The sequence below is a fragment of the Rhinatrema bivittatum genome, chromosome 6 (assembly GCF_901001135.1).
Source record: "Rhinatrema bivittatum chromosome 6, aRhiBiv1.1, whole genome shotgun sequence".
Taxonomy (NCBI): Eukaryota; Metazoa; Chordata; class Amphibia; order Gymnophiona; family Rhinatrematidae; genus Rhinatrema; species Rhinatrema bivittatum.
In genome coordinates, this window is record NC_042620.1 from 198,698,180 (window position 1) to 198,718,972 (window position 20,793).

General features: G+C 46.1%; 1 protein-coding gene across 1 annotated transcript; it reads left to right on the top strand.

Annotated features, from left to right (window-relative positions):
- Positions 1-546: 546 nt before the first annotated feature.
- On the top strand, positions 547-1,492 carry LOC115094672 (olfactory receptor 5V1-like). Its single transcript, XM_029607925.1, is given in 2 exon segments — positions 547-810; positions 812-1,492. Coding segments are annotated over 2 exon segments (945 nt in total).
- Positions 1,493-20,793: the final 19,301 nt, after the last annotated feature.

A 20,793-nucleotide genomic window follows, 5' to 3' on the forward strand; every position in this document is an offset into this window, starting at 1 on the left:
AATGGCACTCCTCTCCCTGTTGTCACCACCCCCCCTCGCTTCCCCTTAATACAACACTGTACATAATTATTATGCAATTGAAACTTTTCACCAATGAGAAACAGCAAGAGAATTCTAATGAAAAGAATTTTAGGGGGTAAATTTCAAATGGATGTTCATGCTTAAAACTGGGTTTTACTCAAGCAAATGCACTTCACATGTCTACTTGGGCTTTTGAAAAATTGCTACAATATATGCTATTGAATTGTCAATAGGCTTTACCTGCATTAAATGCACTTTATGCGAGTAAATGCACTTTTGAAATTTGCTATGATAATATGTTACATTTATGCATGTGGCTCCTTTGAAAATTACATTATCTATCATTACTCAGTTGTTGTTAGTTACCTGAATGGTGTATTTGCTTATCAAGAGATGAGTAATTCTCAGATAGTTCTACTCAGACCTCTGTGCATTATAAAACAAATCTGGTTGTTCAGTACCTAAGTTAGCATATCTATTCATATTTTCTCGTCTATTCAGATAAAAGAACACATGGAGAAAGACATGGATAGAGGAAACCAGACAAGGGTGACTGAATTCATTTTACTGGGACTTTCTGCTCAGCCAGAAACACAGGTTATTCTCTTTGTGATATTTCTAATTGTCTACATGATAACATTAGTGGGAAATATCCTCATTTTTACTGTTGTCATAATTGATCACCGCCTCCATACTCCCATGTACTTTTTCCTCTGCAACTTGGCCTTCCTAGATATCTGTTACTCATCCATGAATGTCCCCAATATGATCATAAACTTCCTGTCTGAGAGAAAAAACTATCTCGTTTTCTGCCTGTGTAGCACAAATGTATATCTCTCTTTCCTTGGGTGAAACAGAGTGCATCCTTCTGGCAGTGATGGCATATGACCGGTATGTTGCAATATGTAATCCCTTGCGCTATACAGTCATTATGAACAGAAGCATCTGTATCAAGATAGCAGTCATTACTTGGATTAGTGGATTTTTCTTGGCAGTGGTCCACATTGCTTTTACTTTTCAGTTACCTTTCTGTGGACACAATCAACTCAACCATTTCTTGTGCGAAGTTCCAGCAATGTTAAGGCTTGCTTGTGCCGATACCACTATCAATGAAATTGTGATTTTTGTGGTTGGTGTAATCATACTGATGACCCCAGTTTCTTTCATCTTGGTATCTTATATCCATGTTATTAGAGCCATCCTGAAAATCAGTTCTGCAGATGGGAGGCAAAAAACTTTCTCTACTTGTGCCTCCCACCTGACTGCGGTGACATTATTCTTTGGGTCTGCTATGTTTATGTACATGAGACCCAGATCAAGCTTTACAGCAGAGGTAGATAAAAGGGCCACTGTGTTCTATGTAGTAATAACACCAATGCTGAACCCACTCATCTATACCCTGAGGAACAAGGAGGTCAAGGGGGTGGTAAAGCAAGGAATGGGAAAAAGCCTCATATGTGCGAAAAAATGAAATCACCTGCATTATTACAGTGCAGCTCCCTCTTATAGTAAATCTCTATTTCTCATGAAAGACATCGCTACAGCATATAAGATAAGGACTTTCCTTGCTACTGTATCAGATATATTTTTTACATAAAATAGAAAGCAATGCTATTATGTATTAAAATCAATTTGTGCTCTTTAGAGCATTTTGCACTTACTTTGCTTTGCTGTAATTAGGGGCAAATGTTTGTAGTAAAGATATGCAAAAAGTAGCATTTTTATTTCACAAATAAAGTCACAAAATGAAAAATAAACAAATTCACAAATATATTCATGTCAATTAGTTTACTAGGATACATTACAACAAATGGGTTATTTACCAGATCCTCATCCCCAATACTTCACAAATAGTACACTTTCTACAAATGATCTGCCAACATTCCATCATGAATTGCACCAATACTGCCTGGCCCATCAAATATTTTCTCACTATATTTTACGGACAATGCATTTGCAGAAGTAGATTTTATGGGGACAATCATTAAAGTGATTTATGCAGGTAAACGTATGTTTCCTTTGCTTCTTTGCTACATTCTTCCAGAATGATTGGGTTAGTCCCTCATCCAGTTGATGGAGGCAGAGTACATTTTTTCTTTTATCCTGGAGCATCACTACTACATATCTGTGTTACAGTGACAGCTCAAGCCAGTATTCCTTTCTTCCAATGCATGAAAGAGCTACTGATTGAGCAGCAATATTATACATCTGATGGGTACGCCCATTTTATCCAAGATACTCAATTTGATTTGGCCATGCACCTATAGTTCTTACAGAGTAGCGAGCCATACTCTGATTATGCCACCGTTCACATCAGAGAGTTCATAGTTAAACAGCTTAAGTGTATCTATCTAAGGCATGAATTTTGTTTTTGGCCATGTACCTGTAATTTTTATAGAATAGCGAGACAAAATTTAGATATGTTCCCTTTCCCTTCAAAGAGTTTTTTGATTGAGCCAAATATATATTAATATATAATTGCTTAGAGAAAAAGAGGAAAAGAGGAAGAGGATTCTCTAAACAACTTTTTAAAATCTTCACTACATTTCATTTCTTGATGGTAAGAGCAGCAAATAGCTCCCTTGAATGCTGAAAGGTAAGACTAAAGCGCATTCACGCCACTTAAAATTATTTTAGCCTTCTTCTTAGAGTTCTTAGAACCATTTTAAGCCCTCCATGTGCCAGTATTTTACCAATATTTATGCCCCTTGTGGCAGCAATAGATCAGCTGAGGCAGACAAAACAGCTTGCACTGTAATGGGAAAGCCTGCTCTGCACTAAATTGCGGCAAATAAACTACTGAGTATGTAATAATAAAGCATTTATGGCCTTTAACAAGCTCTTAGGTAATTAAAAGAACAGTTACATGTTTACCCTGCATTGTTTGTAGCACAGAGGTCTTTTTGAAAACAGCTCAAGCATACGGTAGCACTGACAGCTGCATAAAGGCAAACTCATGTCCCATCTGTTTTTGAAACCAGAACTTTATCTAAAATGGGATTAGTCTTATAAGACAGCATCAGTTCCACTAGTGCTTGCTCAAATAACTTTTCAGATTACTTAATTAGCTTTCTGTACATGGTAAGAAGGATGAATGAGTAGATGCTTTATCTCCTGCAATAAAGAATCCTCAGGAACATATAGCATGGTATCTATGTAATCTCCTGGGAGCTTTAAAGTCTCAAATAGGAAATTATTTTTGAAGAAAGAAACCCCCCTCACTATTTATACAATAGATCTTCCTATTGCAGACATTGAGGAGAAACATGAGGAGAATAGTTTTGTGTCCCAGGTAGAAATGGGAAATTTTTATGAGTGGATAGAAGTTTTTTCTGTAATGGATGAAGAAATTACAGCATTCTTCCTTAAAACTGGCAGATTATAAATTAGTAGAGAGCCATGAATGTGGATATAAATGGTTTATGTATGCTGCAACAGCTTTTTCCACTATATTGTGAATTAGCCACAGTTTAATACAATGATCCCTTCCCTACAGTGACCATTAAATCAATTATCCCTCTAGAACAAAGCATCTATCTTAAGGATTGGATAAGGGAGTAAATTATTAAAGCATGATTTCTCTCCATTTGTTTTAGCCGAGCAAGTGGCAATTGGTTTGAGCTATGTCTTAAAAGCACCTCTGCTTCAAAATAAAGATGCTTTTCAACTGAGAGGACCTGAGCCAGCCAAAAATGGTAGCTGTTTGCCTACCGGAGAGTCTAAAAGACCTTTTAAGAGTTGCTTCTGTTTTAATAGCTTTTTGGGGAAGAGCTAGAAGTCTTTTATAACTAACACACAGGCTGTTAGTCTAAAGTGATACTTTTTAAATTGCATGTCAGAGGAAGGCAAATTTTGGAAGAACTAAAATAATTAAAAAAAAAAAAAAAAAAACAGAAAAAAAGGACAGGATAGTCCTAGGTCCAATATTTGCTTTTATATAGTTCATGGTCAATGCCAAAATTCTAGAAGTTAGAGTCCAAGAATTCATTATACATCTCAATCCTTCAGATCCAAAGGTCAAAAGGATACTATTCAAAAAGTTGGAAAATGAACTCTAGGAACATGTAGGTCATCCACTGTATCTCTCAGATCCCCTTTTTTTGAGGCCAATAGATGGCTGCCCTTAAGAATATCACAAAAAAATGATTCCACTTAATCACATACCTACAGTGCCTGAATCTAATTTGTTTGAAGTGCCAAAAGGCAGAATATATATCAAAGAAATCAAATAAACAAACCATGGATCAGTGGGCTCTGAGTTTCTTCCAATATGGCTATGCTCTAGAGCTAGTGTTATGCCTGTCGGTCACAGACGGCTGCGACCGTGAGTACTCACTGCTTGTTCCACACTTCTACCCTCCCCGGGTCTGCTCGCTGCATGGGCCAGCCTGCTTCACCGTGTTCCTTGGGCCTCCTTGCGGAGTCATTGACGCCTTCCTTCCTGCTCTGATATCGGGCCCTCCTAGGCGCGCATGTACACGTTCTGCCTTTGAAGCTGCTTCGGCTGGAACCTCGGGGGTGTTCCCATTTGATGATGTCATCAGACTCCTGCATTTAAGCTCCTGCTTTGCCCCCAGCAAGCCAACTTGGCAACAAGTTCCGTACGAGCCTTACGCCTGCCCACTCCTGCCTGCTTCATGGATCCTGTCTGACACCCGCTCCTCGGGGGTTAGTGTGCGCTCTACAGGGACTTGCTCCCTGGCCTACCCCACTCCTCGGGCTGGCCCTGTGCCTCTTGGGTCCCATCTGGCAGATGAAATTTAATGTGGATAAGTGCAAGCTGATGCATATAGGGAAAAATAACCCATGCTATAGTTACAAAATGTTAGGTTCCATAATAGGAGCCACAACCCAAGAAAGAGATCTAGGCGTCATAGTGGATAACACATTCAAATCATTGGTTCAGTGTCCTGCAGCAGTCAAAAATGCAAACAATGTAGGAATTATTAGGAAGGGAATGGTGAATAAAACAGAAAATGTCATAATGCCTCTGTATCGCTCCATGGTGAGACTGCACTGTGTACAATTCTGGTCGCCGCATCTCAAAAAAGATATAGTTGCGATGGAGAAAGTACAGAGAAGGGCGACCAAAATGATAAAGAGACTGGAACAGCTCCCTATGAGGAAAGACTAAGGAGGTTAGGAGTTTTCAGCTTGGAGAAGAGATGGCTGAGGAGGGGATATGATAGAGGTCTTTAAAATCAAGAGAGGTCTAGAACGGGTTAATGTAAATCAGTTATTTACTCTTTTGGATAATAGAAAGATTAGGGGGCACACCATGAAGTTAGCATGTGGCACATTTAAAACTAATCGGAGAAAGTTCTTTTTCACTCAACGCACAATTAAACTCTGGAATTTGTTGCCAGAGGATATGTTTAGTGCAGTTAGTGTAGCTGTGTTTAAAAAAGGATTGGATAAGTTCTTGGAGGAAAAGTCCATTACCTGCTATTAGTTAAGTTGACTTAGAAAATAGCCACTGCTATTACTTGCAACAGTAGCATGGAATAGACTTAGGGGCAGATTTTAAACCCCCTGCTCGCGTAAATCCGGCCGGATTTACGCGAGCAGGGCCCTCCCGCGCTGGCGCGCCTATTTTGCATAGGCCACCGGCGCGCGCAGAGCCCCGGGACTCGCGTAAGTCCCGGGGTTTCTGAAAAGGGGCATGTCGGGGGCGTGTTGGGGCGTCGCCGAGTGACGCCGCGTTTGGGGGGCGTGGCGCGGTGTTTGGGGGGCGGGCCCGGGGGGCGTGGTGCCGGCCCGGGGGGCGTGGCCATGCCCTCCGCAACAGCCCCCGGGTCGGGTCTCAGCGCACCAGCAGCCCGCTGGCGCGCGCGGATTTACGTCTGCCTCTGGCAGGCGTAAATCCATGGATAAAGGTGGGGGGGGGGGGTTAGATAGGGCCGGGGGGGTGGGTTAGGTAGGGGATGGGAGGGGAAGGTGAGGGGAGGGCGAAAGTAAGTTCCCTCCGAGGCCGCTTCAATTTCGGAGCGGCCTCGGAGGGAACGGAGGCAGGCTGCGCGGCTCGGCACGCGCAGGCTGCCCAAAATCAGCAGCCTTGCGAGCGCCGATCCTGTATTTTATAAGGTACGCACGGCTATGCGCATATCTTATAAAATCCAGCGTACTTTTGTTTGCGCCTGGTGCGCAAACAAAAGTACGCAAACGAGCAATTTTTTAAAATCTACCCGTTAGTTTTTGGGTACTTGCCAGGTACTTATGGCCTGGATTGGCCACTGTTGGAAACAGGATGCTGGGCTTGATGAACCCTTGGTCTGACCCAGTATAGGATCACCTCTGGAGCCCTTTTTAAATATGGGGGTTACATTAGCTATCCTCCAGTCTTCAGGTACAATGGATGATTTTAATGACAGGTTACAAATTTTTACTAATAGGTCTGAAATTTCATTTTTTAGTTCCTTCAGAACTTGGGGTGTATACCATCCAGTCCAGGTGATTTACTAATCTTAAGTTTGTCAATCAGGTCTACCACATCTTTTAGGTTCACCGTGATTTGATTCAGTCCATCTGAATCATTACCCATGAAAACCTTCTCCATTATGGGTACCTCCCCAACATCCTCTTCAGTAAAGACCGAAGAAAAGAAATCATTTAATCTTTCCACGATGGCCTTATCTTCTCTAAGTGCCCCTTTAACCCCTCGATCATCTAACAGACCAACTGACTCCCTTACAGGCTTTCTGCTTCAGATTTATTTGAAAAGTTTTTACTGTGAGTTTTTGCCTCTATGGCCAATTTCTTTTCAAATTCTCTCTTAGCCTCTCTTATCAATGTCTTACATTTAACTTGCCAACGTTTATGCATTATCCTATTTTCTTCTGTTGGATTCTTCTTCCAATTTTTGAATGAAGATCTTTTGGTTAAAATAGCTTCTTTTACCTCACCATTTAACCATGCTGGTAATCGTTTTGCCTTCTTTCCACCTTTCTTAATGTGTGGAATACATCTGGATTTTACTTCTAGGATGGTATTTTTTAACAATGACCACACCTTTTATGTTCTTATGCTCTATCTCCGATTCTCCTTGGGAACTACTGCAGTGACTATTGAATCCTCAGCTGGCCTTCCCCACTGCTTGGGGTTGCGCCGTATTATTCAAGACTGTTCACGCTTCCCACTCCTCGGGCTGCACCCACCTATTCTCAGATCACCCTGAGCTTCCCCACTCCTCGGGGCTTGCTCCTGGATATTCTACCATTGACAGCTATCCCACTCCTTGGGTTCGCTTCTCTACTACTTAGCCAGTTACCCTCCAATCTCCAGTAGAGATGTGAATCAGAACCGGAATCGGTTCGGTTCTGGTTCCGATTCAAATCGTGCATTTTTTTTGTCCAGCCCGATCGGGTTTTTTTTTATCAGCTGCGCCCAACCCGATAAACAAAAAACCCACCCAGACCCTTTAAAACCGCTCCCTTAGCCTCCACCACCCTCCTGACCCCCCCAAAAATGTTTTAAAATTACCTGGTGGTCCAGCAGGGGTCCCAGGATCGTTCTCTCGCGCTCAGGCTGTCGGCCGATAAACAAAAAACCCACCCGACCCTTTAAAACCGCTCCCTTAGCCTCCACTACCCTCCCAACCCCCCAAAAAATGTTTTAAAATTATCTGGTGGTCCAGTGGGCCCAGGAGCGATCTCCTGCTCTCGGGCCGTCGGCTGCCACTAATCTTTAAAAATGGCGCCGGCCGTCCAGTGCTCCTACCATGTGACAAGGGCCGGCCAATGGCACGGTTACCCTGTCACATGTTTAAAAAAAAAAAAAAGCAGCAGTGCTAACTACCATAAGCAAATTCCTATGTTGAAAGCATTATGTCAGGGTCCATTCAAGGAATAAACATGTTAAGGTGAATTTTCAAAGGAGATCCGTATGTAAATGTAACATACTATCATAGCAATTTTCAAAATCCATTTACTCAATTTAAGTACACTTAACCCAGGAAAAATCTACAACTCAATGGCATATATTATGGCAATTTTCAAAAGTCCACTTTCATGGGTAAAATGCATATATACATGTAAAATATAGTTTTAAGCATGTAAATACTTTTGAAAATCAGGCCCTTAGTATTTATTCAGTGTTCTTTGTGGCTCCAATAAAATACAAAACATGCAGACTTAATTCTGAATTTAGAAGGGGATTGAACTAAGATTGCTTACCCCAAATTTTTAAACTGAAACTCACTGTTCAGTAATGCTGACAGAGATATATTTCCACCTTCCAACAATAAAAAGTCATCAGAGATTTCTCCATTAGGGCATAATTGGGAAACATTTTTATTTCAGAACACATAAAGATCATTCACAGAAGTAATGGTGGTTTTTAGCAACATTTCTAAGAAAAGAATTGATAATGGTTTGCCATTCCTGGATAACTACTTAATCAGAGCATCATTACTACACTAAGGAATCTTAAAGGTGAATTTTAAAAGTCCGGCATGGATCAATTAGGGAATGAGTGCGCAAATCGGCTTATATACACTACCTTATTTTCAAAACTCAAAGATGTGCGCACATCTCAGACTGCATGCACATCTCACGTAGTTTTAAAAGGGGGCGGAGAATTGGCAGGATATCTACCTACACTCCTGGGCATGCACCCAGGTACCCTGCCACGTACATTTACGTCTGCTATGGAGGAGGTGTAAGTCAGAAAAAAACAAATAGCTGTTTTGGCGGGGTTCAAAATAAAATAGTTTACTGATCATTTCAAAAATATAATCAATGTCCAACTTGAATAAAGAGCTGAATGTACAGCTGGATGTGTCTCTTGTTCTGCGGGTCCCAAAAAGCAAACTGGAGGATGGTCTGTCGAAGCCAGAAGGCGCAATAGAAACAGGACAAACCTGTCACCTTAGATCTGACTTGTTTTATTCACACAAAATAGCAATAGTTACAAAAGCCTGACTCGGGCCATGTTTCGCACATTGGCTCGTCAGGGGCTTATTAGAGATCAATGTGTATGAGACACCGGTGACCATACAGCCTTCATCGTAAGCAGTCTTTCATTATTAAAGGTCTGTAATCGATGTTCACAGTGAGAGGCACCGGAGAGTATAGTTAGAGTTTTCATCTAATACTGAATTTGTCTACTGATTGGACCACTGTTCCTAAGTTTTTCCATAAAATAGAATCAATAAGAGCATTTGATCTCTAATAAGCCTCTAATGCAGCCAATGTGCAAAACTCGGCCAGAGTCGGGCTCTTTTAACTATTGCTATTTTGTGCGAATAAAGCAAGTCTGATCTAAGTTGACAGTCTGTCCTGTTTCTATTGCGCTCTCTTGCTCTGAGTAAGCTCACTGACTCAGATTCTTGGGTGATTCCTAACACTCCTTCATTGGGTGTGTGGGAGACACAGACTCTGGGGTAATACTATTCTGCACAGGACTCCCTTTAGAAGTATATAGTCCTACCTTAGTCCACCAATTGATCTGCAATGGATCCCAGCCTGTGCCTGTGTCCCAAGGGAAAGATTCCATAGAGGATCTTCAATTCTGCTCTTCTTTCTCCTTTCTTGCTTTATTGGACCTCTCAGAAGGAAAGATCTTGACTGACAAAGATCAGGCACCCTGCCAATCTCCAAATGAGAGGAGGGTTGACAAAATCACCTTCTCTTAACAAAAAGAGAATGATTTTACTAAAATTTCCAAAACCTTCTGGGATGACACTGTCACTGCAGCACTGCAGCACTTCTCCGTTCTAGAAGGATACCTCCAGATCTTCAGTGACCTGGCATCTTGATCCGGGGAATAGCCTTCACTGGGAGCACCAGGCTGCAAACCCAGAAAAACAATTTGCAAAGAAGTCAAAAGTCCTGAAAAATATCTCTTTCTCTGAACTGAGGTATATCCAGCCTGGCAGGGAATACATAGGAAGAAGTAGCCTCAAACAAATATACTAAGTGACGAATGTAGACCTCATGACAAAATCTCAGCTCAAATGTCACACCTCCTATTATCTCATTCCCTCCTTATAAGAAAGATATACCCACTCAAGCAACCTCTGAAAGAGGAGCTGAAAAGTGGTATTCCTTTTAGCTGGTTTGTGGGTCTCTAGGGACGTCTAGTGACCATCCCAGAGGGTTATGACACCATTAATTGGAAGACTTTCCATGTCATCTTTTCCTTGCCACACAATGCATGGTTAAATCCATCATCTCAAAGAAATTCACTAATCTGAGGACCAACAAAGACACCTTCCTTTATCACTGAGGTACTTGAAGGCTGCTTTAGTTTTTTTTTGTCCATGGCCTTGACAACTCTCTTCATCAGACCCAGCTTGATGCAAAAGGTTGGTAACAAAATCTTCCTTGATTTAATAGTCATTTCTGGTTTAATCCAAGATCTTTTTCCTTCGTAACTCACTTATCCTCCACAATTCCCAAGTAAAAGGTCATAAATACTGACACAGTAGCATATCTTGAAAACTAAAGCCAATCAATAATTTTTAGCATCATTTTTGTTCTCAGTGACCCAGATTGTTGCGGTCGCCACCTCTTCCCTCCGCCTATGGCTCAAACCTGCCTACCTCCGCCTTGGGAATCGCCGCATTCCGCCCGCTCTGGACCCCGGGGGCTTCTCTCACTCCACGTGGCGGCTGCCATTATGTGCCTGCTTCTCGTCAGTCTCGCGCGCGCGCGCGCGAGGACGCCCGTCTTGAGCGCTCAACTCCTGGAAGCCTGGCCCCGCCCGTGCTGCTGACGTCATGCCCAAACCCCGATATAAACAGCGCTCAAACTCTCTCTCATCGCCTTGCAACGAGGTTCACAACTCCATAGTTGTTCTTAGTTGCATTCCTGGTGATCTCCTCGTTTCCTGCTTTTGACTCCGGTCTGCTTCCGACTCCGCTTCAGCCTGCTGCCTGCCTCTGACTCCGCTTCTGCCTGCTGCCTGCCTCCGACTCCGGTTTGCCTCTGACTCCGCTTCAGCCTGCAGCCAGCCTCTGACCCCAGCCTGCTTCCGCTTCAGCCTACAGCCTGCTTCAGCCTCCGGTTTGCTACCGACTCCGCTTCAGTCTACAGCCTGCTTCAGCCTCTGGTTTGCTACAGACTCCGCTGCCGCCCGCTGCCCTGTCTTCAGCCGGCCCCCTGCTTCCCGGGTACCTTTGGACTTCCATTCCTTCCTGTTTGCTCTGGTCCCGGTCTAGCCTTTCTCAGTCCCTGGACTTTCTGCCTGTATTTCCAAGTCCCAAGGTCCCAGTGCACTACGGGCTCCTCCCGGGGGGCTCCTGGTTTCCGGGTGAACACCTCCTGCCTGTGGCTCCGCCTCCCGGCCTACCCTGTCACTCTAGGTAGGCCGGCCCAAGGGTCCACTATCTTGCCAGCAGTGTCCGACTGCAATACAGATTTAGTAAAATTTGACTACATTAATTTCGGAAGCATTTTGGCTGTAGACCAATGTTATTATTACCCACTATCATCTGTGAGTCAATCAATTAGTAATCCATTCTACTGCCTTGGCACTTACTCCCATGCTGCTCATTTTATTTATGAGCCTCCTATGCAGGAATGTATTAAAAGCTTTTCTGAAATCCAAGTAAATAACATTAGAGATCTGTCTTGATCTAATTCTCTGGTTACCCAATCCAAAAAATCAATCAGATTCATTTGACATGATCTCCCTTTGGTGAAACCATGTTGCCTCAGGCTCCAAAAACCTACCAGATTGTAAATAGTTTGCTATCCTTTCCTTCAGCAAAGCCTCCATTAATTTAATTTTGTTTATGTAGAACATTTCTTAACTTGTTCCCAACTCCAAGGGGCTGTCCAAAGCAGTGTACAGCAGCAGGATATAAAATTCAAATCATAAAAAGGTCCATATTAAGAAGCATTTGGATGGATAATTCAGAAGTTATCCAGCTAAATGAATATTTGGGCACTTAACTGGCATTTGCAGGGCGTTTCAGGGAGGAGTTATGTTAGCTGGCTAAGTTATCCGGCTAACTCTGATATCTTATCTGGCTAAGTCTGGTCAAACCAAAGCACTATCCTAAAATTAGTTGGATAAAGTTAGTTGGCTAACCTTAAGATAACCAGCTATATAGTGCAGCTGCACTATTAGCAACCTTAACAACTGAGGCCTGTGTATTAGACCAATGCACAAACATTTGTAGTAGTCCAGAAGCAATAATGCCAAGGCATGAAAATAGAGTTGAAAGATTTTATAAATAGCAATTGCTTTATATTCTCCAGAAGCTCAGGTTCAAGTTGAATTGTATAATTTAATACATAAAGATTAGCAAGAAAGAAGTAGTGCAGATAAAGATAAGATTTTGTATAAAAATAAATGGAAAAAGTAAATTACCTTCAGACTAGTAATAGTCAAATAGAGTTATAAAACAAATACTTAACAGACTAGAAAATATAAAATGCTAGTAGTTGTTACACCCGTCGGTCGCAGATGGCTGCGACCACCCAGGCTCACCTCTTTCTTTGCTGTATGATTGATTCTTGGACGAATGGTGCTGACCAGCTTGGAGTTCCCGGGACGGCGTGGGCACTCCCGACCACCATCTTGTTTCCGGAATCACGTAGGTGCGCAAGGGCCACCTTTATACACATCATGGCGGGAACCTCAAGGGCGTCCCCTGCGGATGACGTCAATTCACTACGGTACTTAAGCTGACTGGCCCTACGCTTCAATGAGTTAGCAAGGAGTTCTCTCATTGCTGAATGCACTCTATTCTTGGACTTCTGGTTCCAGTTCCTATTTGGCATCAGAACGCTCTGGGTACCCGCTCCTCGGGGGCCCTTCTGCGTTCTTGGCTATCCGCTCCTCGGAGGGCCTTCCTGCCATGGACCGCTGCCTGTTCCGCTTCTCGGGACACTATCCTGGAACTATCTCCTGTGAGTACTTTACTACGAATCTCTACGACATCTTCCCTACTGAAGACTCTCTGAGGTGTGCCCCTTGCCTCAGACCACTACTGTGCCTTCTCAGTAGGAGTCACTCCAGTATACCTGCGCTGCAGGTTGGTGCCTCATCCACTAGAGCAGAGGTTCTCAACCCTGTCCTGGGGACCCCCCCAGCCAGTTGGGTTTTCAGGATATCCACAATGAATATGCATGAGAGAAAATTTGCATACACTGCCTCCATAACATGCACATTTTCTCTCATGCATATTCATTGTGGATATCCTGAAAATCCGACTGGCTGGGGGGGTCCCCAGGACAGGGTTGAGAACCACTGCACTAGAGGATCTTCTCCAAGTTCCTGCACCTCAGACTGCATCATCATCACCTCTGAACAGACATCCCTGCGTACCCCGCTCCACGGGCCACTACCAGATCTTCATGTCTGAGGTATTGCTACACTTCAGAAGGAACTTCCTGGTGTACCCTGCCCTGCGGGCCACTACCAGATCCTCACATCGGAGGTATCACCCTGAGTATATCCCTTTGCTCAGAACTGTACTTTTTATCCCACTCAGCGGGCTCTGATTTCCTTTCTTGATAATAAATTCTCCCACTCTAGCTGTGTCCTACGCCACTGAGACCACGCCTTCTGACGGTGAGACCCACAGGGCTCCTCCCTGTGGGCAGAGACACCTCTCACCTCAGCCCAGGGTTCACATCCTTACAAAAACACAACAGTAGTTCCATGTATTACAGCATTTTTTGACACCTAGAAGGCCTATGTGTTGCGGTCCCGACCGCCCCTCTCCTGATAGGGCTCAGGCCCGCCTACCTCCGCTCCGACGACCACGGGATTCCGCCTGGTCCTGGTCCCGGTGGGCTCCCTGTGCGCGCACTTCCCACGTGGCCGACGCCATTGCGGGCCTGTTCCTCTCCGGCCTCGCGCGGCCAGCTCCCGGAAGCCTGGCCCCGCCCTCTCAGCTGACGTCACGCTCTGCTCTCGATATAACCGGCGTTCAGTCAGTCCCTAAACGCCTTGCAACGAGGTTCCCAGCTATCTAGTTGTTTCCAGTTGCGTTTCCTGCTGTCTACCTGGTTCCAGCCTTGACTCCGGTTTGCTTCTGACTCCGCTTCAGCTCGCTGCCTGCCTTGACTCCGGTTTGCTTCTGACTCCGCTTCAGCTCGCTGCCTGCCTTGACTCCAGTTTGCTTATGACTCCGCTCCAGCCTGCAGTCCGCTTGTCTCCGGTTTGTCTGACTACGCCGCAGCCCGCGGCTAGCCGTGTCTCCAGGTTACTTTCCATATTTGCTTCAGCCTGCCAGTAACCCTACCCGGCTTGCTACGAACTTTTACCTCAGCTTGCTTGCGCTGGCCCCAAAGTATCTTCTGGGCCAGTTCCCTGACCTGGCCTTTTACTGTGACTCTCTGGCAATACTCGACCCGCCTCTGCTACTGATAGGCCTCCTGCCTTCCCTTCGCTAACGGCCTTTCTGGACATTCACAGCAGCGCCTAAGACCCAAGGGTCCGGGCCCCTACGGGCTCCTCCCGGGGGGGGGGGGTCCCAGGCTCCGGGTGAAACCTTGCCAGCTGGTGTCTCCGCCTCCCGGCCTGCCCTATCATTATCAGTAGGCCGGCCCAAGAGTCCACCTTCTACTCTCACAGCAGTCCAGCCACAACAGTTTGCAAGGCCATGGACTCGGCGGAGGCTCCAGGCCTACAGGCCATCCCGGGGATGGCACAACGCCTTCAACAACAACAGCATTGCATTGACACTCTTGCTGCCACGGTAGAGAGGCTGGTCAGCCGCCTGGAGGCCGCTCCACCGGACCCGCCTCCAGCTCCGCCTCTTGCGTCAATGCCCAGCTCCTCCTCGGTAACCCAGTTGCCTGCACCGACCCGCTATGCCGGGGATATCAAGACATGCCGAGCCTTCTTGAACCAGTGCTGTGTGCGCTTCACTCTCCTGCCTGCACAATTTCCCTCGGACGCAGTCAAGGTGGCGTACATATTCTCCTTATTGGATGGCAAAGCACTTGACTGGGCTTCTCCCATGTGGGAGCGTCAAGATCCCTTGCTACAGAACCTTTAGGAGTTCGTTCTCAACTTCCGCCTTGCTTTTGACGACCCTGCACGCCAAACCATGGCTGCATCTGAACTTTTGCACCTCAGGCAAGGAGCGCGCTCAGTGGCGGATTATACCATAGACTTTCGTACATTAGCCATGGAAGTTGGCTGGCGTGATGATTGCCTTAGGGGGATCTTCCTGGAGGGCCTAGCCAGTCGCATCAAGGATGAGCTAGCGGGCCGAGATCTCCCAGATGACCTTAATGACTTAATTGATATCGCCGGAAGGGTGGATTGTCGTCTACAGCAGCGGGATAAGGAGACCCGCTCCTATCGTAGGGCTCCATCCCAGCTCTCAAGTACCACCAGAGCCGCAGCACCCAAAGTACCACCCGCTTCTGCCAGTCTCGGAGAACCTATGCAGTTGGGCAGATCTCCACTGACCCCAGAGGAAAGGAAGAGACGCCGCTTGCAGGGCCTTTGCCTCTACTGTGGGGGCAAGGGGCACTTCCTCGCCAACTGCTCGGAGCGTCCGGGAAACGACCGTGCCTAGGATATCCTGAGGAGCTACTCCTAGGCTTTGCGGGCTCAGCTCCTCAATGCACCATACCAGTGACTCTTAAATATCCCAGTGGGGAACTCCAGACCCGTGCCTTCATTGACTCTGGCGCCGAGGGTAATTTCATCGTGGCTGACCTGGTAGATCAGCTGTCGCTCCCCACACAACCCAAGGATCCTCCACTACGCATCTCCTCCATCCGAGGCACACTGCTCCCTGGGACCATTACTTGCTGTACGGCCCCCCTGACTCTCCAAACCGGGCTATGCCACTCAGAAGAGATCTCTCTACTAGTGCTGGAATGGGCTGTGCACCCCCTGGTCCTTGGACTACCGTGGCTTCAACGTCACTCACCGGTAATTCAATGGGACACCCTTCAGCTGACCCAGTGGAGTCCCTTCTGCTTTGAACACTGTCTACAGCTCCCGCATCCTCCAAAACCCCTTCAGCTGTGCTCTTCGCTTCTCTTACCAGAGCCATATCAGGCCTTCGCTGACGTTTTCTCCAAGGAGATGGCAGAGATTCTTCCTCAACACCGGCCATTCGACTGCCCCATCAATTTGCTACCAGGCACCACACCCCCTCGAGGCCGGGTGTATCCACTGTCCCTGCCAGAAACTGCTGCCATGTCTCAGTACGTTACTGAGAACCTTGCCAAGGGCTTCATTCGACCCTCTCGTTCCCCCGCAGGAGCCGGTTTCTTCTTTGTGGCTAAGAAGGATGGCTCACTCCGCTCCTGTATAGACTATCGTGGCTTGAATGCCATTACCAAGCGGGATCGTTATCCCCTTCCACTGATCCCTGAATTGTTGGACCGCCTCCAGGGATCACAAGTATTCACGAAACTAGACCTCCGAGGGGCCTACAACCTCGTCCGTATTCAACCAGGAGATGAATGGAAGACGGCCTTTAAAACCAGGGACGGGCATTACGAGTACTTGGTAATGCCCTTTGGACTCTGCAACGCCCCGGCCGTCTTCCAGAACCTCATGAACGAGGTTTTACGTGAAATGCTACATTCTCACGTCATTGTGTACTTAGATGACGTGCTTATCTTTTCTAATGACCTGGAATCTCATCGCCAACACATCCGACAAGTTCTGCTGGCTCTCCAGGACAACTGTCTGTATGCCAAGCTGGAAAAATGTGTCTTTGAGGCAGAGTCGTTGCCCTTTCTGGGGTAAATCATTTCATCCACTGGCTTCTGGATGGACCCCGAGAAGGTCTCGGCCATAACCAAGTGGCCTCAACCCCTGGGCCTCAAGGCTCTCCAAAGATTCTTGGGGTTTGCTAACTTCTATAGACATTTTATTCCTCGATACTCGTGTTGGGTCGCTCCTCTTACTGCCATGACCCGCAAGGGAGCCGACGCCAAGAACTGGTCCGACGCCGCAGTTAAAGCCTTCTCAGATTTAAAGGAGGCATTCCTGGCTGACACCTGCCTCCGCCATCCAGATCTGGCAAGACCCTTCATCGTTGAGGTCGACGCCTCCAGCGTAGCCGTTGGAGCAGTCCTCAGCCAACACTCCGCTTCAGGACAGTTACTACCCTGCTCGTACTTCTCCAAAAGTTCTCCCCAGCAGAAGCGAACTACTCCATTGGCGACAAAGAACTTTTAGCAATCAAACTCGGCTTCGAGGAATGGAGACAGTGGCTCGAGGGAGCGAACCACCCCATCACCGTATACACGGACCACAAGAACTTAGAGTTTCTATCCCAAGCTCAGCGACTTAACCCCCATCAAGCCCGGTGGTCTTCAGCCACTTTGACTTTACTTTACAATACCGCCCTGCAGCTAAGAACCTTCGGGCCGATGCCCTGTCTCGGACCTCCCTGTCTGAGGATGACCCTGAGCCTCCTCAATTCATTCTGGACCCTAGCAAGGTCCGCCTGTCAGCCCTGACGGTCCTCTCCCAGGATAGGACCGTAGTTCCCTGACGAGACCATCTAAAGGCCCTGTGCTGGGCCCACAACTCCCTCACTGGAGGCCACACCGGGCGAGAACGGACACTGGAACTTCTCAACCGGTTCTACTGGTGGCCTAACCTCCGACAGGACATCCGCACCTACGTGAGCTCATGTCCCACCTGTGCTCAACAAAAGCCCAGTCCTGGCCCTCCGTGCGGTCTTTTGCAGCCTCTCCCGGTTCCCACTGAACCCTGGACACACCTTGCTACTGACTTTATGGTCGACCTGCCACTGTCACATGGAAAGATGGTCATCTGGGTCCCCGTCGACCGTTTCTCCAAAATGGCGCACTTTGTCCCATTGCCCAAACTACCGTCCGCGCCTGAACTGGCTCCGCTTTTCGCCCAACACATATTTCGGATTCATAGGCTGCCCCAGGACATTGTTTCTGACCGAGGGCCACAATTCACAGCACGCTACTGGAGGGCTCTCTGCAAATGCTTCAAGGTACAGCTCAGCTTCTCCACCACTTTCCACCCCCAGAGCAATGGGCAGTCCGAAAGAATGAACCGCTCTCTAAAGACCTTCCTACGGGCCTTCATCAATGAGAAGCAAGACAACTGGACTGAGCTTCTGCCCTGGGCCGAATTTGCCTACAACAACCAGTTTCATGCCGCCACCGGACTCTCACCCTTCCAGCTAGTATATGGGAAGCAGCTGAAACCTCCGCTCCCCATTCCCACGCCTAGTGTTTCTCCGGCCGCTCAGATGACGGCTCAGCAACTACAGACACTTTGGCAGACAACCCAGGACAAGTTGGCTCTCTCGGCCTCCTCCGCCAAGCGAACCGCTGATCGCCACCGGCGCCCAGCACCCACCTATCAGCCAGGAGACCGGGTTTGGCTCAGTACTAAGAACATTCATCTTTGGCTTCCTTCGAGGAGGTTTGCACCCAGGTTCTGCGGTCCCTTCCGGATTGCTGAAAGGGTGGGTCTCGTTTCCTATCGCTTGAGATTGCCATCCTCACTTCGGATCCACAACGTCTTCCATGTCTCGCTACTAAAACCCTTGGTCCTTTTCCGCTACCACTGTAAACCTCCGGATCCGTCTGCTACTCCCATCGCTGATGATCCTACATACCAGGTATGCGAGGTACTAGATGTACGGTTCTGCAACCGAAGATGGGAGTATCTCCTCGCCTGGGAGGGTTGCGGCGACGAGGACAACACTTGGGAGCCCAGCCATAATATCCTGGACAAATCTCTGCTCCAGCAGTTTCATCTTGAACACCCAGAGAAACCCGGTCCTCTAAAGAGGGGACCACCCCTCTCCTGATAGGGCTCAGGCGCGCCTATCTCTGCTCCGACGGCCACGGGATTCCGCCTGGTCCTGGTGGGCTCCCTGTGCGTGCACTTCCCACATGGCCAACGCCATTGCGGGCCTGTTCCTCTCTGGCCGCGCGTGCGAGGACGCTCTTCTTGTGCGCCCAGCTCCCAGAAACCCAGCCCCGCCCTCTCGGCTGACGTCACGCTCTGCTCCCGATATAACCAGCGTTCAGTCAGTCCCTAAACGCCTTGCAACGAGGTTCCCAGCTATCTAGTTGTTTCCAGTTGCGTTTCCTGTTGTCTACCTGGTTCCAGCCTTGACTCCGGTTTGCTTCTGACTCCGCTTCAGTTCACTGCCTGCCATTATTAATATTGTGAATGCATAGCTTTTGTTTTCATTCTGTAATTCTTAATTATAGGTTCACTATAGTTTTCCAGACAGCATGTTTTTACTAGAGGGAAATCATGTCAAAAGAATCTGATCAATTTCTTTGAGTGACTAAACAATTAGATCATGTACATGGCCTGGATATGGTTTATTTGGATTTCTGCAAAGCTTTAGATACTGTACCACATAAACTGAGCAATTTGAGATACACTGAATTAAAATTTGGTTGCGTGACAGACAACAAAGAGTGCTGGTAAATGAATTTCACACTGAAGAAAATGTGATGATTAGTGCAATGCCTCAGGGGTCTGTCTTGGAGCTGGTCCTGTTCAATATTTTTGGGAGGAATATTACATTTTTTCTCTTAATCCTGCTGTATCTTTCCAGCTCACACTAAGATCTGCAACATAGTGGAAACACCCAAGGGAATAAATGGAATGAGAAGTGTTTTGTTTTGTAAAATCTTTTTATTGTTTTCCAAAAACAAGTAACAATAAAAATAAACAGTTTTGTACATCAATATTAATAACCTCCACATTCAATTTTTCTCCCCAAACTCTCCTTCCCACCCCCCAATATCAAATAACTTCCACATAAAGAAGCAAAACCATCGACAGCCCTCAAAATATTACGTCACTTGGAATCATGAGAAATATATTTCGCTTGAAGGGAAACAAGCATTTTTTTTTTATAAAAGCTCCCTAAATCTTGTAGAAAGAAGATCCCTTCTAGTGCTTTTTCATATTACATATCCTAAAATCCAAATTCAAAAGATCAGACATTTCCGCAATCCAATAATTCAAGTGTAGGAGCATCAATAAGAATCCATTTGGCTAATATACATTTCTTAGCAACATACAACCCTTTGACAAGAAACATCTTGTCAAATTTAGAGCAGTCAAGATCATCGCTGACCACTCCCAATGCACACATCTCCAGCTGAGTCCCCAGGCCAGCACATAAGATAGAAACTTAAAAATATTTCCCAAAACAATTGAACAGGGGGATATGCCCACAGCCCATGGCATAATGCTGCATTGACCTCTGGGCATTTCACACAAGCTGAGTTGTTAATCAGTTTCATCCTATATAGAAACATGGAAACATAGAAATGACAGCAGAAAAGGACCAAATGGTCCATCTAGTCTGCCTAGCAAGCTTATTTATTTTATTTATTTATTTAACAGTTTTTCTTTACCATCGTTTGGAGACCCCATCACAATGGTTTACAAATCGCATAGTAAAAATATACAATAATCAGATTATAGTTTAAAATGCTAATAAAAGTTTCAATAAAATAATAAAATAAATAATAACGTCAAAGGATATGGTAGCATCTGTCATGTCATACAGGTCAACCCCATACTTAGCTTTCCAGACTGTAAAAGTCAGGGCCCTTGTTGGTGGCTCTCTGAGTCCAATTCCCCATTACCTCTTGCCGTTGAAGCAGAGAGCAATGTTGGAGTTGCATCAAAAGTATCAGGGTTATATTGGCTAAGGATAGTAACAGCCACAACAACTTACTACTCTGCTTATTTGTTTTCCAAGACCATAAAAGTCAGGGTCCATGTTGGTTGCTGTCTGAATCTAATTCCCCTTTTCCTCTTTTCTCCCTGCTGTTGAAGCAGAGAGCAATGATGGAGTTGTATCAACTGTATGAA